We start from the raw sequence: 16,150 nt of genomic DNA, 5'->3' as shown, positions 1-16,150 counted from the left end.
GTGTGTGTGTGTGTGTGTGTGTGTGTGTGTGTGTGTGTGTGTGTGTGTGTGTGTGTGTGTGTGTGTGTGTGTGTGTGTGTGTGTGTGTGTGTGTGTTAGGTGAGGAGGTGGACGTGGTGAGGGAGTGGTTCCAGAACAGACTGGACCACCTGGAGGAGAGGGAGCTGCAGAGAGCCACCAACGTCACCATAGAACGCTTTAGTCCCGGCTGCAAACTCAAACTCAAAAGTAAATCTTCTTTCAAGCTTTTCGGCTGTCATCGAAAAATGTCCTGTCTTTTTTAAATGGCTTTGTCAAATATAATTGTTGTCTATCAGTAATAACGTTGTGCTGTTTTAGTGATTTCCTTTTTCTTACTACCCGAATTATAATAACAGCTGAATTATTTGGCTGGATTAATCTTCAAATTCATTGTGTTTCACGAATCTGAGAACTATGTTGAGTACGATTGAAAGCAACAGCAGCAACCTGGGCTCAGTTCCTCATCTCCTCCCTGAAGTCTCTCTCTGTGGTGTGATGGTCGCTTGTGTGTGTGGTGTGATGGTCCTGTGTGTGGCGTGATCGTCGTGTGTGTGTGGTGTGTGATGGTTATGTGTGTGTGGTGTGATCGTCGTGTGTGTGTGCTGTGATGGGCGTGTGTGTGGTGTGATGGTCCTGTGTGTGTGTGGCGTGATGGTTGTGTGTGTGTGGCCGTCTCAGCCCACAGCTACGTGTCCCTGGCCCCCGGGACGGAGCGGCGGATGGACTTCCACAGCAGGGCGTGCCCCGACGGGCTGCTGCGGAGGGTGGAGTCCCCGGGGCAGATGGAGGAGACCTTTGACCACCGGGACGACCTGCTCTACTCCCGACACGTCTTCTACGCTCGGAGCCCGGAGGGGGACAGCGAGGAGCCGGGTGGTCGGCCACTGGAGGTGCTCACGTCCAGACGGAAGCTACCGTACAACACCAGCACATCACATTCAAACCCCGGGAAGGCTAAGATCACAGGACCCCACAAAGCGAAGTGAACTACCAACAGCTTTTAACGGGGATTTATTACAAGGCCGGATGTGTTATTAGTGGGAAACTCAAATAACTGCAATACATGCTGAGCTATCAATGCCCACATAGCTCTATACAGAACAGCTAGCTGAGCTATCAATGCCCACATAGCTCTATACAGAACAGCTAGCTGAGCTATCAATGCCCACATAGCTCTATACAGAACAGCTAGCTGAGCTATCAATGCCCACATAGCTCTATACAGAACAGCTAGCTGAGCTATCAATGCCCACATAGCTCTATACAGAACAGCTAGCTGAGCTATCAATGCCCACATAGCTCTATACAGAACAGCTAGCTGAGCTATCAATGCCCACATAGCTCTATACAGAACAGCTAGCTGAGCTATCAATGCCCACATAGCTCTATACAGAACAGCTAGCTGAGCTATCAATGCCCACATAGCTCTATACAGAACAGCTAGCTGAGCTATCAATGCCCACATAGCTCTATACAGAACAGCTAGCTGAGCTATCGGCCCTCCACAAACGTAGGCTCAAAGATGGCCGGGATCGACATGTAACGCACCTTTCATAATAAAGATCAATGTTCTAGTCAGTATAGTCCTTATTGGTCAACTGTGTGGGTCTGCCGTTTCCCGCTGTTCAATCCGTGCAGAGAGTGGTGGAACGCTTCCACCGGGACGCGGCCAAGGCGGCCAGGGAGGACGTGGCGGAGCGGGTGTTCCTATTCGCCGAGGGGAGCATCGAGGTGACCTTCCACCTGGAGGACGACCGCATCATCCCCGTCCGGAGGAGCTTCGTCAAACCCAGGGTGTTACCGGACGGCCAGCGGGCGGAGAGCTGGAGGCCCGGCATGGTCACCGGCTACCAGGTAGAGACACCCAGTACCCCGTGGTACCCAGTAAAGAGATCCCAGTAAAGAGACCCGCCAGGGAGAGACCGGCTACCAGGTAGAGAGACCGGAAGAGAGAGACCGGCTACCAGGTAGAGAGAACCAGTACCCAGTGGCACCCAGTAAAGAAGAGAGACCGGAAGGAACACAAAAGACACACAGATTGTATACATTGATCACACATCAACTAGGTTGTTGTGTTGCCAATATTATTTTAATCTGTATGTTTGTGGATGCACGTGTAATTGTGTGTGTGTGTGTGTGTGTGTGTGTGTGTGTGTGTGTGAGTGCATGCATGCATGCATGTGTGTGCGTGCATGTATGTTTGTGCCCGGTCCACTTATATGTGTGTGCGTGTGTGTGTTCAGGGGGACCCGCACGAAGACCCTCCCAAGAATGTGTATCTGTATGAGATGCTGACAGCCCTGATGGATGAGGAGGAGAAAGTCGCTCTACAGATCAAACACTCAGAGACTGAGGTGCCTTCACGTTGTCATCCGTGTGAATATCCTATGTGTATGTCCTGTGTATGTGCGTATGGTAGCATTAGCAATGGTACCAACAACTATTGATATATTTCAAGCACAGGTGTTTTTGTGTGTGTATGTGTGTATTTGTGTGTGTGTGTATGTGTGTGTGTGTGTGCGTGTGTGTGCAGGTGAGAGAGATCCTAGCCACCAGAGAAAGAGAGGAGAGAAACCCTGAGCTTCGAATCTCCATCTACGACACAGCTCGCAATGAGAAGGTCCAACGCTACAGAGAAGACATGGTGTGAAACGCACGCACACATACACACACACACATGCAAACTCACACACACACACACACACACACACACACACACACACACACACACACACACACACACACACACACACACAAACACACAAATATTTTATGTAGTTTTAATGTAAATGTGTTGTATCCACAACCATGTATTGTAACTGTTATAAACAACAACAATGATTCCATCCAATAATAATAGTAATCGTCATCATCATAAATATTCTAATCATCATAATCATCATAATCATCGTAATCATCATACGAAGAAGAGAACAACAACATCTTCCCCCCAATTGTTTGTGGTTAGTATCCTCGGGGAGTTAAACCTCTCCCCACACCGCACCCGTAGATACGCGCCCAGGAGGAGAGCCAGAAGCAGGTTAAGAAGGAAATCGACCTCCTGGCCCCGTTCCTGGCCCGGATGGGCGACCCAGAGGTCCTGAGCTCCCAGCAGGCCCAGAAGGTGCTGGAGGACTGCCTGGCCAACCAGAGAATGAGGATGATCGAGCAGGACAAGATCCTCCAGGCCCGGTACGATAAGGTACGGCTCACACAGACGCCAACGGACTGGGGGATCGGTTCATCCCCCCCCCGTCAAATTTACGTGGGAACTAAATACTGGATTTGAACTTCTGACCTTAAATGTAAGTCATCGCATAACTCAATGTTCAGGTTTACTGCTCCAAAACCTTGACAGCAACGGTACGTAGCGATACAAAAGGATATGGCGGTACAAAGCTCTGAGGTTTGTCCGTTGTACCCTATAGGAGACCCAGGCGCTTCAGCACGAACAGCAGCGGTACCAGATCAACCAGCTGAACATGAGTAAGGAGGAGGAGGAGCGGTACCACGCCTACTGCTCTGAGACCGTCTTCAAGATAGGGGTCATCAAACAGCGCCAGTCGAGGTAACACACGCACCTTACAAAGATCATCGTAGCTTGACAAAATGAATGTCATATATGTGTGTGTGTGTGTGTGTGTGTGTGTGTGTGTGTGTGTGTGTGTGTGTGTGTGTGTGTGTGTGTGTGTGTGTGTGTGTCTGTGTGTGTCTGTGTGTGCAGACACAAGGAAATCACTCCCCAGAAGCACCTGGCCCTTAAAGAGAAGCTCATTCGGGACCCTCGATTGGCCCCTCACCTGTGAGCCGATGGGAGACTGAAGGGCCGGGGCCCCGACGCGGAGATGGATACGCTGGAAGCCCGAGACACAGAACCTCCAACGTTATGGAGAAAATGTAAATCACATGAAGAACCCTCGATTCAGACCCCCTGTACGTCTAATAAAGAAATAAAATAACTCTATTTTTTGCGGCTCTTTTTTGCCTTGATTGACAGGAGACGGACGGGAAAGGAGGATTGGCAGGGTGAGCCACCCAGGGACTGAGAATTGCGTTTTAATATTGAAATTAGTTCTTGGGATGAGATCAAATAAGCTGAATATTTCACATGCAACACATAAGACATGCACATGCCTTCTAATAAAAACGAAAAAAGGGTTAGTTACTCCTTGTGTGGTGACATTGTAGATGTGCATGATGAAAGCTGAAAAGCAGATATATATAGTAGCTGGAATTAGGAGTTTTAGGTCACTGACCTAAAACTCTTTTAGGTCGAGACCTAAAACTCTTTTAACGAAAGGTCAGTGACCAAACTTCCAGAAGCTCAAAAAATGTGAAATATATCAAAAAAACCTAGTCAAGTCAACAACTAAGTAATGGATATTTAGACGTACATTAGACGACATATATATGGATATTCTTCTATATATTTTAACTATATATAAAGCTACATAGGCCTATATATAGCTACATATAAGTATGTATCATTTTTGCGTATAATTGCGCCAGATTTGGTTAATTTCATTTCCCCATGCCCCCTATACGTGGCGCTGCAGCGCCGTTACTCGCGCTTCCCTGTTACCAAGAACCCTCTATTTTGTTAGCATAGCCGCTAGCTTACTACCCGGTGTTCTCCTGGCGCTACTTCTGACTCGCCGATCAACATGGTACAACTCGTGGGTTCTCTTCGAAAAGAGCTCGCCGAGTCCTTGTCCACCTGTCGGGTATTGGTGGTTGGGGCGGGAGGCATCGGTTGTGAACTGTTGAAGAACCTCGTCCTCACTGGCTTCAAGAACATTGAAGTGGTGGGTAACCTTTTGTGTTTTGTGGGCTAGCTAGCTAACGCGCCATGTCTTTGTGCAGAGCCCCAGTGCAAGGAGGCCGTACGTTAAAACCCATTAGATGCTTCATCGGTTAACGAGTAAACTCTTGTATTCCCCGACACATTCCAGAGATGGGCCGCTTGCATTTACCGATGTTCATCTTGTTGTGCGCCGCTTTAACGCACCGGTAGTCGTTTTCCTAAACACAATAGCTAGCTAGCTGGCCAATGGCAGACGTCAACACGGAATTAATAACGTGATATTTAAATATTTCTCTCAACGAATCATGCAGTGCATAATTGGGTTTTACGGAGAATCACTCTGCTTATTATTTCCCTCGCATAACTTACTTGCACATACTGTTTACTGTTGGCATGTATTAACCCCATAATGCGAGGTGTTCTTATTTAAGTGCTCCCCAAAATCGAATGTGCATGTATTTAATTTAAACCAGGGGCAAATATTAATGCCTATTTTTGGTTATTCTACCGAATGTCTAAATTGTTATTTGTTTCCTATCTTGAAGATTGATTTGGACATTATTGATGTCAGCAACCTCAATCGGCAGTTCTTGTTTCAGAAGAAGCATGTTGGCAAGTCTAAAGCACAGGTATGTATCATTGTTAAAAACAATAGTGTACTGTTTATTTTATTTTATTTATTTGAAAGTATGTCTGTACTAGCAGAAAGAAGCATGAATTACAACCTTTCTGATCTATTTATGTTACAGGTGGCCAAAGAGAGCGTACTTCAGTTTTGTCCAACAGCAAACATTACTGCCTACCATGACAGTATCATGAAGTATGTCCTACTAAAAAATTAACATGTATGAACCTGAACAATCATTTGGGATTTCCCATAACAAGTGGTGCACCCCATCTGTCTGTGTTGCAGCCCTGATTACAACGTGGAGTTTTTCCGGAACTTCATGCTGGTGATGAACGCTTTGGACAACCGAGGTAGGAGCTCTTCTCCGCAGCTCTGGTGGTTATCAACACGGCTCACCTATGCGGTTAAAGCTCTAGATGGGAGATAATAACATAACCTCATCAACACTTGTCTCTTTCCAGCTGCCCGTAACCATGTGAACAGGATGTGTTTGGCAGCTGACATTCCTCTGATTGAGAGCGGCACTGCGGGCTATCTTGGCCAGGTCACAGTCATCAAGAAGGTAATACATTGGTGTTGGAGTTAGATAACGCCTTTATGCCTTTTTGCAATTAGTTAATGTAGTGAGCATATCTGCAGCTAGGACCATTTACAGGTTCTTACAAAGATACCATTGTGACCCCTGTGAAAATGACCACTATTCAGCATTGCTAGGAATTGTACCTTTTTGTTGCCTTTTCTGGGATCTGTTTGTATGTTTATTAAATCCTAATCATAATGTCACCACAGGGACTCACTGAGTGCTACGAGTGCCAGCCGAAACCCACCCAGAAGACTTTCCCTGGCTGCACCATCAGAAACACTCCTTCGGAGCCCATCCATTGCATTGTCTGGGCCAAGTACCTCTTCAAGTAAGAACACCTCGCTTCTGGATTCATATTTGGAGACAAGTATGTCTGGAAAGCCTTCCTAATGAATTGATTGATAGTAAACATGGCTATAACAAATCTACTTTGCTTTCATGCATTTTCCTTAAACTGTAGTTGATCTTGTTAACAATCGAATTCTTAATGGCGATGAATCAATAGTTATTAACATCCCATACAAATGACCCCTGGCTCTACATACATACGATCAGTAGGGCCTGTTATAAGATGGGGCACTCGTACTGAAACCTTGTCCCGACCTCATTTCTTTAACTTGTGTCCTGTTCCCATGGCGACCGCAGTCAGCTCTTCGGAGAGGAGGACGCCGACCAGGAAGTGTCTCCGGACACGGCCGACCCCGAGGCGTCATGTGAGTCCATCGTGAACGTCACCCCGCCCTCCCGGTCAGGCCGGTACCCCGGGACCAACCGTCTCTCTGTGTCCTCCTTCAGGGAACCCTGCTGAGACGGAGGCCCGGGCCATGGCCTCGGAGACGGACGGGGACATCAAGCGCGTCTCCACCAAGGAGTGGGCTCGCTCCACGGGCTACGACCCCGCCAAACTCTTCAACAAGGTGAGAGAGAGAGAGAGACGTGTTCCCCCCCCCGCAAGGGAAAGTGATCTGAACATAACGCCGGGGACCAGGAGACAAGGCAACCCAGTTATTTATCTTTTATACTTGGTGTTGAGATTTATTTTTTGCGAAACATTTCGTGCCCTTTTGTCTCCAGCTCTTTAAAGATGACATCATGTACCTGCTGACCATGGACAAGTTATGGAAGAAGAGGAAAGCCCCCCTCCCCCTGGACTGGCATCAGCTGGAAAGCCAAGGTAGCTGCTGATCATTGGTAGTGTTTAGCGGTAGTGGTGCTCTTCTCCACAGATCTACAGTTGCCAGGAGTCCAGTTTTGCTTTTCATTCGATAATGGCACCCTGATAATGGCACAGATGTGTTTAGCATTGGGGTTAGTGAATTGTCAGACAGTTAGGTCTTCACTCTCCGGCGATGGGAAGCAGATTTGTTTGGAATCTGTTTGTCTCCCCACATGGTATAGTCAAACCCAATCTGTTGGTCTCCCCACATGGTATAGTCAAACTCACTGTGTTAGTCTCCCCACATGGTATAGTCAAACTCACTGTGTTAGTCTCCCCACATGGTATAGTCAAACTCACTGTGTTAGTCTCCCCACATGGTATAGTCAAACTCACTGTGTTAGTCTCCCCACATGGTATAGTCAAACTCACTGTGTTAGTCTCCCCACATGGTATAGTCAAACTCACTGTGTTAGTCTCCCCACATGGTATAGTCAAACTCACTGTGTTAGTCTCCCCACATGGTATAGTCAAACTCACTGTGTTAGTCTCCCCACGGTATGGTCAAACTCACTGTTAGTCTCCCCACATGGTATAGTCAAACTCAATCTGTTAGTCTCCCCACGGTATGGTCCAACCCATGTTGTGGTCACAGGTAGACCGGTTGGACCGGTTACATGGCGTTGAAATGCATAGCTAGTGAATGTTGTTTTTGCTTTCCAACGTGCGTGCCTGACTGCGTCCGTCTCCCCAGGGCGCCCCCAGGGGGAGGTCAAGGCCGTGGGTCTGAAGGACCAGCAGGTGCTGGGCGTGTGGGGCTACTGCCAGCTGTTCCAGCACAGCATTGAGACCCTGCGCTCGGAGCTGCAGGAGAAGGGAGAAGGGGCCGAGCTGGTCTGGGACAAGGTGAGCTCCTGGTACACACCAGCATGTAGGGCTGGTCTGGGACAAGGTGAGCTCCTGGTACCCACCAGCGTGTAGGGCTGGTCTGGGACAAGGTGAGCTCCTGGTACCCACCAGCATGTGGAGCAGAACAATTGATGTGCTGCACTTCCATATTCTATAATTTCTTTATTTATTGTCCATTTATGCAGTCGTTATCAAGTAATCTTCAAACTAATTCATGAAAAATGGAACGGATTAAAATTAGGGATGGGGCATAATATCAGATTATTCGTTCCCGAGGGGCAAAGTCGATTTTTAACATTTGGACAGTTAAAATTTTTTCCCATTCAAATAAACAAGAATTAACGGACGGAACTAATGTGGGACACCTCGAAGGGCATTATCCCGCTTATACCATGTTTTACAATCCAAATATAAAGTTTTTCGTGAGCCATAACTTTGTTTCCCTGGTAACGCCTGGAACAATCATTACCCACCCTTAAGGCTCTTATGCAACGGAAACGCTGTTGACTCCAGTAAATAGGACGGACCTTCGCTTCGACTTGGCAACCAGAGTTATTGTAGTCCGCTCAGATATGAACCAGAGAGCTAACGTTCCGAATCACCGCGCCATTTATTTCAATGGGAATCGCGACCGTCTATACTTTCAACATAAAGTGTACATATTTATAATTAGAAATTCGTCCCAGCCTTTATACCACAGATACTATAGGGTCTATAACCGCGTTTTCTGATTACAGTTTAATGCATCTTTTACAATTTACCAGCTCTCGTTTTGAAGGCTGAACAGACAATTTGACTGGAACTAATTAGCAGGTAGTTGTTTTATTGCGTTTAAGATATTAAGTGATTTCTTGCCGATTATCCATGGCTGCATTTGTGATTGTCGGTACACATCGAATAATCGATTATTCGTTCATACCACCCACTGATTATTCGACCATGAGAAATTTGAGTTGTTCACACCCCTAATTAAAATGGCAATGTATGGTTAAATGAATCACAATAAAACAATGAATGGACCGTCTTTATGAAGACACTTTTATTTGCCTCAACACACAAATAATCTGCCCTCAAATGCCTGGGGTCTAAACCTTCCTCCCTCCCTCCTCCCTCTCGCCGTTGCCAGGACGACGCGGCGGCCCTGGACTTCGTCACGGCGGCGGCCAACCTGCGCATGCACATCTTCAGCATGACCATGAAGAGCCGCTTCGACATCAAGTGTAAGACGGCTTCTCCGTACCTCCGTCCTAGGGTCCAGTGGAGGGCTGGGGGCACACCGGTAGCGCGGTCTGCTCTGGTAGAAGGTTATAACACCGTAAACGCACCGTGCTGTGCATGGGAGTGGCTGCCGACCCAATCTGCTCTCCTTAGGGTCGAACCCCTACGACCCATTTCATTAAATTGTGTAGTTTGAGGGTTCCTTTGTAGCCAGCCTAAAGCTTCTCATTTCTAATCAGCAGAACCCCCCCCCTATGGTAACTGTGTGTGTGTGTGTGTGTGTGTGTGTGTGTGTGTGTGTGTGTGTGTGTGTGTGTGTGTGTGTGTGTGTGTGTGTGTGTCTGTGTCTGTGTCTGTGTCTGTGTCTGTGTCTGTGTCTGTGTCTGTGTCTGTGTCTGTGTCTGCGTCTGCGTCTGCGTCTGCGTGTGTGTAGGACATGGAGTATGACCTTGGGGATACTACCATGTGGGAGTCGGTTCTGTTCAGAATAACTGAAAAGGAGGAGGAGGAAGAGCTGGAGGAGGAGGTATGTGTACTGGCGCCTTGTTTTCTTCTGTGTGTGTGTGTGTGTGCATGTGTGTGTGTGTGTGTGTGCGCGTGTGTGTAGTCTAGTATAGTATACATTTAGAAAAACTGTTGCTGTGAAGCAACAAGATTGTTTTTTCCAGCTCAATAATATATTTGCTATCAATGATAGGGGATGGTGCTGATAAACGGCCTATTATGGTATCTACCCTCTTTCCCTCCTATCTCAGTGTTCCTTTTTATTCTCATTTGTGTGGTAAGGGTAATACAGGTGGTAGGGAAAGAAATGAGGGTCTTTCCCTTGCTTCTGTCCTTCTCATGAATGAACGCAAATTAAAAAACACAAAGAGTTGCGTATGCGTGTTTTATGCGTGTGTTGAGAGGGTGTGTGCGTACGGTTCGGCCCGGCGTGCGGTACGTTGTTTGGTTTCCTCTCTGCTCCGCTGCGGCCGCGACGTGTCTCTCTCTCTCTCTCCCAGGAGGAGTGGTCCGAGGAGCCCAAGCCCTTTGAGATGCCGAGGTCCTGGGTGGACACCGTCGCTCTCTCCAAACAAGGTACGTCGTCGCAAGACGCACGTCTTTCCAACGGGTTTGGAAAAACCCAGGACGGCCCCAACCGTGTTTTCCACTTGAACTCCCTCCTATGCATGTTTTCACAGACTTAAAGAGTTGCTGGTTGAATTGCCTTAACTTTGGTTTTTTAAGCACGCATCCCAAGATTTTATCAACAAACTGTCTTTTGTAGTGTTTGCGTTTCGAGGCATGTTTTGCACTCTTGCAATGCCTATCATATCTCTGAGGCGTTTGATGGATATTGTGAAGTATAGAGGGAAATTAACATGTTGAATTAAACATTGAGGCAGCAAGAACAAATAGCCCTGGATATAATGTCATGTTAAATTTAAGATATCTGTTTTAACTATGTGTACTGTATGCATGACCTATGCCTCTAAAAAACGATATCTGTGCACGATTTTCTCACCAGCCATTGTATATTTTGTGTTTATCCTATGACTTGCATCACTGACTTGTTCCGGCTGTGAACGGTAACATGTGGTGTATATATAGCACACAGCACTGCCCATTCATTACAAACACTGCTAGGTACCTGTCGATTGTACTCAAGATAAGCACAGAGGTTCACCGAGAGACTCCCTAATCATCTTAGAAGAACAACACACATCCTTGGCAGGTAAACACTGTGTCTCCATGACGCATGCTGCCAGTGCCCACATAGTGACCCCAGTGACCACAGCGCAAACATGGCCATGGGTTAACAGTCATATGGGGTCGTATGCCACCGCTTGTGCTGTACTGCTGTTTACCGCGGATACAACCCCCCATTACTCATCTTAGTGGGAAAACCATTTCATACTTTCAGCACTGCTTCTTACTGAGGATTCCAGCAGGGTCACTCCCACAGCTTAAGTCCATGAGCCACATCCAGAGATCCCCCCTCCTTGACATGTTGGATGTCTTTCAGACCTGGAGAGACGCTGGCCCGGGGGCTCCAGATGCACCCAGTACCGTAAGGCTAAGCTGGAGCAGTTCACCCCCTACCTGCTTCCAGACGGCCTGGTGACGCGCCTCACCACATACACAGACCTGGAGTGTAAGGCTCATAGAGACCACCTACATACAGAGGCCCCTAAAGGGTCGCTTTCCCTTCATATACTAACATTAACACAGAGACTTGACGATAAATGTGCAATAAATGTGTGTGTGTGTGTGTGTGTGTGTGTGTGTGTGTGTGTGTGTGTGTGTGTGTGTGTGTGTGTGTGTGTGTGTGTGTGTGTGTGTGTGTGTGTGTGTGTGTGTGTGTGTGTGTGTGTGTGTGTGTGTGTGTGTGTGTGTACGTGTGTGTGGGTACGTGTGTGTGGGTACGTGTGTGTGGGTACGTGTGTGTGTCTGGGTACGTGTGTGTGTGTGGGTACGTGAGTGTGTGTGGGTACGTGTGTGTGTGTGTGGGTACGTGAGTGTGTGTGGGTACGTGTGTGTGTGTGTGTGTGTGTGTGTGTTAGGTGAGGAGGTGGACGTGGTGAGGGAGTGGTTCCAGAACAGACTGGACCACCTGGAGGAGAGGGAGCTGCAGAGAGCCACCAACGTCACCATAGAACGCTTTAGTCCCGGCTGCAAACTCAAACTCAAAAGTAAACCTTCTTTCAAGCTTTTCGGCTGTCATCGAAAAATGTCCTGTCTTTTTTAAATGGCTTTGTCAAATATAATTGTTGTCTATCAGTAATAACTTTTTGCTGTTTTAGTGATTTCCTTTTTCTTACTACCCGAATTATAATAACAGCTGAATTATTTGGCTGGATTAATCTTCAAATTCATTGTGTTTCACGAATCTGAGAACTATGTTGAGTACGATTGAAAGCAACAGCAGCAACCTGGGCTCAGTTCCTCATCTCCTCCCTGAAGTCTCTCTCAGTGGTGTGATGGTCCTGTGTGTGGCGTGATCGTCGTGTGTGTGTGGCGTGATCGTCGTGTGTGTGTGGTGTGATCGTCGTGTGTGTGTGCTGTGATGGGCGTGTGTGTGGTGTGATGGTCCTGTGTGTGTGTGGCGTGATCGTCGTGTGTGTGTGGTGTGATGGTCCTGTGTGTGTGTGGCGTGATCATCGTGTGTGTGTGGCCGTCTCAGCCCACAGCTACGTGTCCCTGGCCCCCGGGACGGAGCGCCGGATGGACTTCCACAGCAGGGCGTGCCCCGACGGGCTGCTGCGGAGGGTGGAGTCCCCGGGGCAGATGGAGGAGACCTTTGACCACCGGGACGACCTGCTCTATTCCCGACACGTCTTCTACGCTCGGAGCCCGGAGGGCGGCAGCGAGGAGCCGGGCGGTCGGCCACTGGAGGTGCTCACGTCCAGACGGAAGCTACCGTACAACACCAGCACATCACATTCAAACCCTGTGTAGGCTAAGATCACAGGACCCCACAAAGCCATTTCTACATGTCTCCCTTTCACTGTGTTTGTGTGTTTGTGGGAAGGTCGAGTGAACTACCAACAGCTTTTAACGGGGATTTATTACAAGGCCGGATGTGTTATTAGTGGGAAACTCAAATAACTGCAATACATGCTGAGCTATCAATGCCCACATAGCTCTATACAGAACAGCTAGCTGAGCTATCAATGCCCACATAGCTCTATACAGAACAGCTAGCTGAGCTATCAATGCCCACATAGCTCTATACAGAACAGCTAGCTGAGCTATCAATGCCCACATAGCTCTATACAGAACAGCTAGCTGAGCTATCAATGCCCACATAGCTCTATACAGAACAGCTAGCTGAGCTATCAATGCCCACATAGCTCTATACAGAACAGCTAGCTGAGCTATCAATGCCCACATAGCTCTATACAGAACAGCTAGCTGAGCTATCAATGCCCACATAGCTCTATACAGAACAGCTAGCTGAGCTATCAATGCCCACATAGCTCTATACAGAACAGCTAGCTGAGCTATCTGCCCTCCACAAACGTAGGCTCAAAGATGGACGGGATCGACATGTAACGCACCTTTCATAATAAAGATCAATGTTCTAGTCAGTATAGTCCTTATTGGTCAACTGTGTGGGTTTGCCGTTTCCCGCTGTTCAATCCGTGCAGAGAGTGGTGGAGCGCTTCCACCGGGACGCGGCCAAGGCGGCCAGGGAGGACGTGGCGGAGCGGGTGTTCCTATTCGCCGAGGGGAGCATCGAGGTGACCTTCCACCTGGAGGACGACCGCATCATCCCCGTCCGGAGGAGCTTCGTCAAACCCAGGGTGTTACCGGACGGCCAGCGGGCGGAGAGCTGGAGGCCCGGCATGGTCACCGGCTACCAGGTAGAGACACCCAGTACCCCGTGGTACCCAGTAAAGAGATCCCAGTAAAGAGACCCGCCAGGGAGAGACCGGCTACCAGGTAGAGACACCCAGTACCCCGTGGTACCCAGTAAAGAGATCCCGGTAAAGACACCCACCAGGGAGAGACCGGCTACCAGGTAGAGAGAACCAGTACCCAGTGGCACCCAGTAAAGAAGAGAGACCGGAAGGAACACAAACAACACACAGATTGTATACATTGATCACACATCAACTAGGTTGTTGTGTTGCCAATATTATTTTAATCTGTATGTTTGTGGATGCACGTGTAATTGTGTGTGTGTGTGTGTGTGTGTGTGTGTGTGTGTGTGTGTGTGAGTGCATGCATGCATGCATGTGTGTGCGTGCATGTATGTTTGTGCCCGGTCCACTTATATGTGTGTGCGTGTGTGTGTTCAGGGGGACCCGCACGAAGACCCTCCCAAGAATGTGTATCTGTATGAGATGCTGACAGCCCTGATGGATGAGGAGGAGAAAGTCGCTCTACAGATCAAACACTCAGAGACTGAGGTGCCTTCACGTTGTCATCCGTGTGTACATCCTATGTCTATGTCCTGTGTATGTGCGTATGGTAGCATTAGCAATGGTACCAACAACTATTGATATATTTCAAGCACAGGTGTTTTTGTGTGTGTATGTGTGTATTTGTGTGTGTGTGTCTGTGTGTGTGTGTGTGCGTGTGTGTGCAGGTGAGAGAGATCCTAGCCACCAGAGAAAGAGAGGAGAGAAACCCTGAGCTTCGAATCTCCATCTACGACACAGCTCGCAATGAGAAGGTCCAACGCTACAGAGAAGACATGGTGTGAAACGCACGCACACATACACACACACACATGCAAACTCACACACACACACACACACACACACACACACACACACACACACACACACACACACACACACACACACACAAACACACAAATATTTTATGTAGTTTTAATGTAAATGTGTTGTATCCACAACCATGTATTGTAACTGTTATAAACAACAACAATGATTCCATCCAATAATAATAGTAATCGTCATCATCATAAATATTCTAATCATCATAATCATCATAATCATCGTAATCATCATACGAAGAAGAGAACAACAACATCTTCCCCCCAATTGTTTGTGGTTAGTATCCTCGGGGAGTTAAACCTCTCCCCACACCGCACCCGTAGATACGCGCCCAGGAGGAGAGCCAGAAGCAGGTTAAGAAGGAAATCGACCTCCTGGCCCCGTTCCTGGCCCGGATGGGCGACCCAGAGGTCCTGAGCTCCCAGCAGGCCCAGAAGGTGCTGGAGGACTGCCTGGCCAACCAGAGAATGAGGATGATCGAGCAGGACAAGATCCTCCAGGCCCGGTACGATAAGGTACGGCTCACACAGACGCCAACGGACTGGGGGATCGGTTCATCCCCCCCCGTCAAATTTACGTGGGAACTAAATACTGGATTTGAACTTCTGACCTTAAATGTAAGTCATCGCATAACTCAATGTTCAGGTTTACTGCTCCAAAACATTGACAGCAACGGTATGTAGCGATACAAAAGGATATGGCGGTACAAAGCTCTGAGGTTTGTCCGTTGTACCCTATAGGAGACCCAGGCGCTTCAGCACGAACAGCAGCGGTACCAGATCAACCAGCTGAACATGAGTAAGGAGGAGGAGGAGCGCTACCACGCCTACTGCTCCGAGACCGTCTTCAAGATAGGGGTCATCAAACAACGCCAGTCGAGGTAACACACGCACCTTACAAAGATCATCGTAGCTTGACAAAAATGAATGTCATATATTTGTGTGTGTGTGTGTGTGTGTGTGTGTGTGTGTGTGTGTGTGTGTGTGTGTCTTTGTTTGCGTGTGTGTCTGTGTGTGCAGACACAAGGAAATCACTCCCCAGAAGCACCTGGCCCTTAAAGAGAAGCTCATTCGGGACCCTCGATTGGCCCCTCACCTGTGAGCCGATGGGAGACTGAAGGGCCGGGGGCCCGACGCGGAGATGGATACGCTGGAAGCCCGAGACACAGAACCTCCAACGTTATGGAGAAAATGTAAATCACATGAAGAACCCTCGATTTTTGACCCCCTGTACGTCTAATGAAGAAATAAAATAACTATTTTTTGCGGCTCTTTTTTGCCTTGATTGACAGGAGACTGAAGACGGACAGGAAAGAAGGATTGGCAGGGTGAGCCACCCAGGGATTGTGAATTGCGTTTTAATATTGAAATTAGTTCTTTGGATGAGATCAAATAAGCTGAATATTTCACATGCAACACATAAGACATGCACATGCCTTCTAATAAAAACGAAAAAAGGGTTACTTACTCCTTGTGTGGTGACATTGTAGATGTGCATGATGAAAGCTGAAAAGTAGATATATATAGTAGTTGGAATTAGGAGTTTTAGGTCACTGACCTAAAACTCTTTTAGGTCGAGACCTAAAACTCTTTTAACCAAA

General features: G+C 47.9%; 1 protein-coding gene across 1 annotated transcript in view; it reads left to right on the top strand.

Moving 5' to 3' along the window:
* ccdc135 (coiled-coil domain containing 135) overlaps window positions 1-16,150 on the top strand; it is a 23,629-nt gene extending 7,479 nt beyond the window's left edge. The window contains exons 8-18 of the mRNA XM_056598915.1: window positions 9,753-9,845; window positions 10,324-10,399; window positions 11,328-11,456; window positions 11,866-11,994; window positions 12,486-12,697; window positions 13,453-13,668; window positions 14,107-14,217; window positions 14,397-14,507; window positions 14,874-15,065; window positions 15,291-15,430; window positions 15,570-16,150. Of these exons, the coding sequence (XP_056454890.1) occupies window positions 9,753-9,845; window positions 10,324-10,399; window positions 11,328-11,456; window positions 11,866-11,994; window positions 12,486-12,697; window positions 13,453-13,668; window positions 14,107-14,217; window positions 14,397-14,507; window positions 14,874-15,065; window positions 15,291-15,430; window positions 15,570-15,651 (1,491 nt within the window). The 3' untranslated portion in view covers window positions 15,652-16,150. The remainder of the gene's footprint in view (window positions 1-9,752; window positions 9,846-10,323; window positions 10,400-11,327; window positions 11,457-11,865; window positions 11,995-12,485; window positions 12,698-13,452; window positions 13,669-14,106; window positions 14,218-14,396; window positions 14,508-14,873; window positions 15,066-15,290; window positions 15,431-15,569) is intronic.

The sequence above is a fragment of the Gadus chalcogrammus genome, chromosome 9 (assembly GCF_026213295.1).
Source record: "Gadus chalcogrammus isolate NIFS_2021 chromosome 9, NIFS_Gcha_1.0, whole genome shotgun sequence".
NCBI lineage: Eukaryota > Metazoa > Chordata > Actinopteri > Gadiformes > Gadidae > Gadus > Gadus chalcogrammus.
This window is presented reverse-complemented; position numbering and strand designations above follow the sequence as displayed.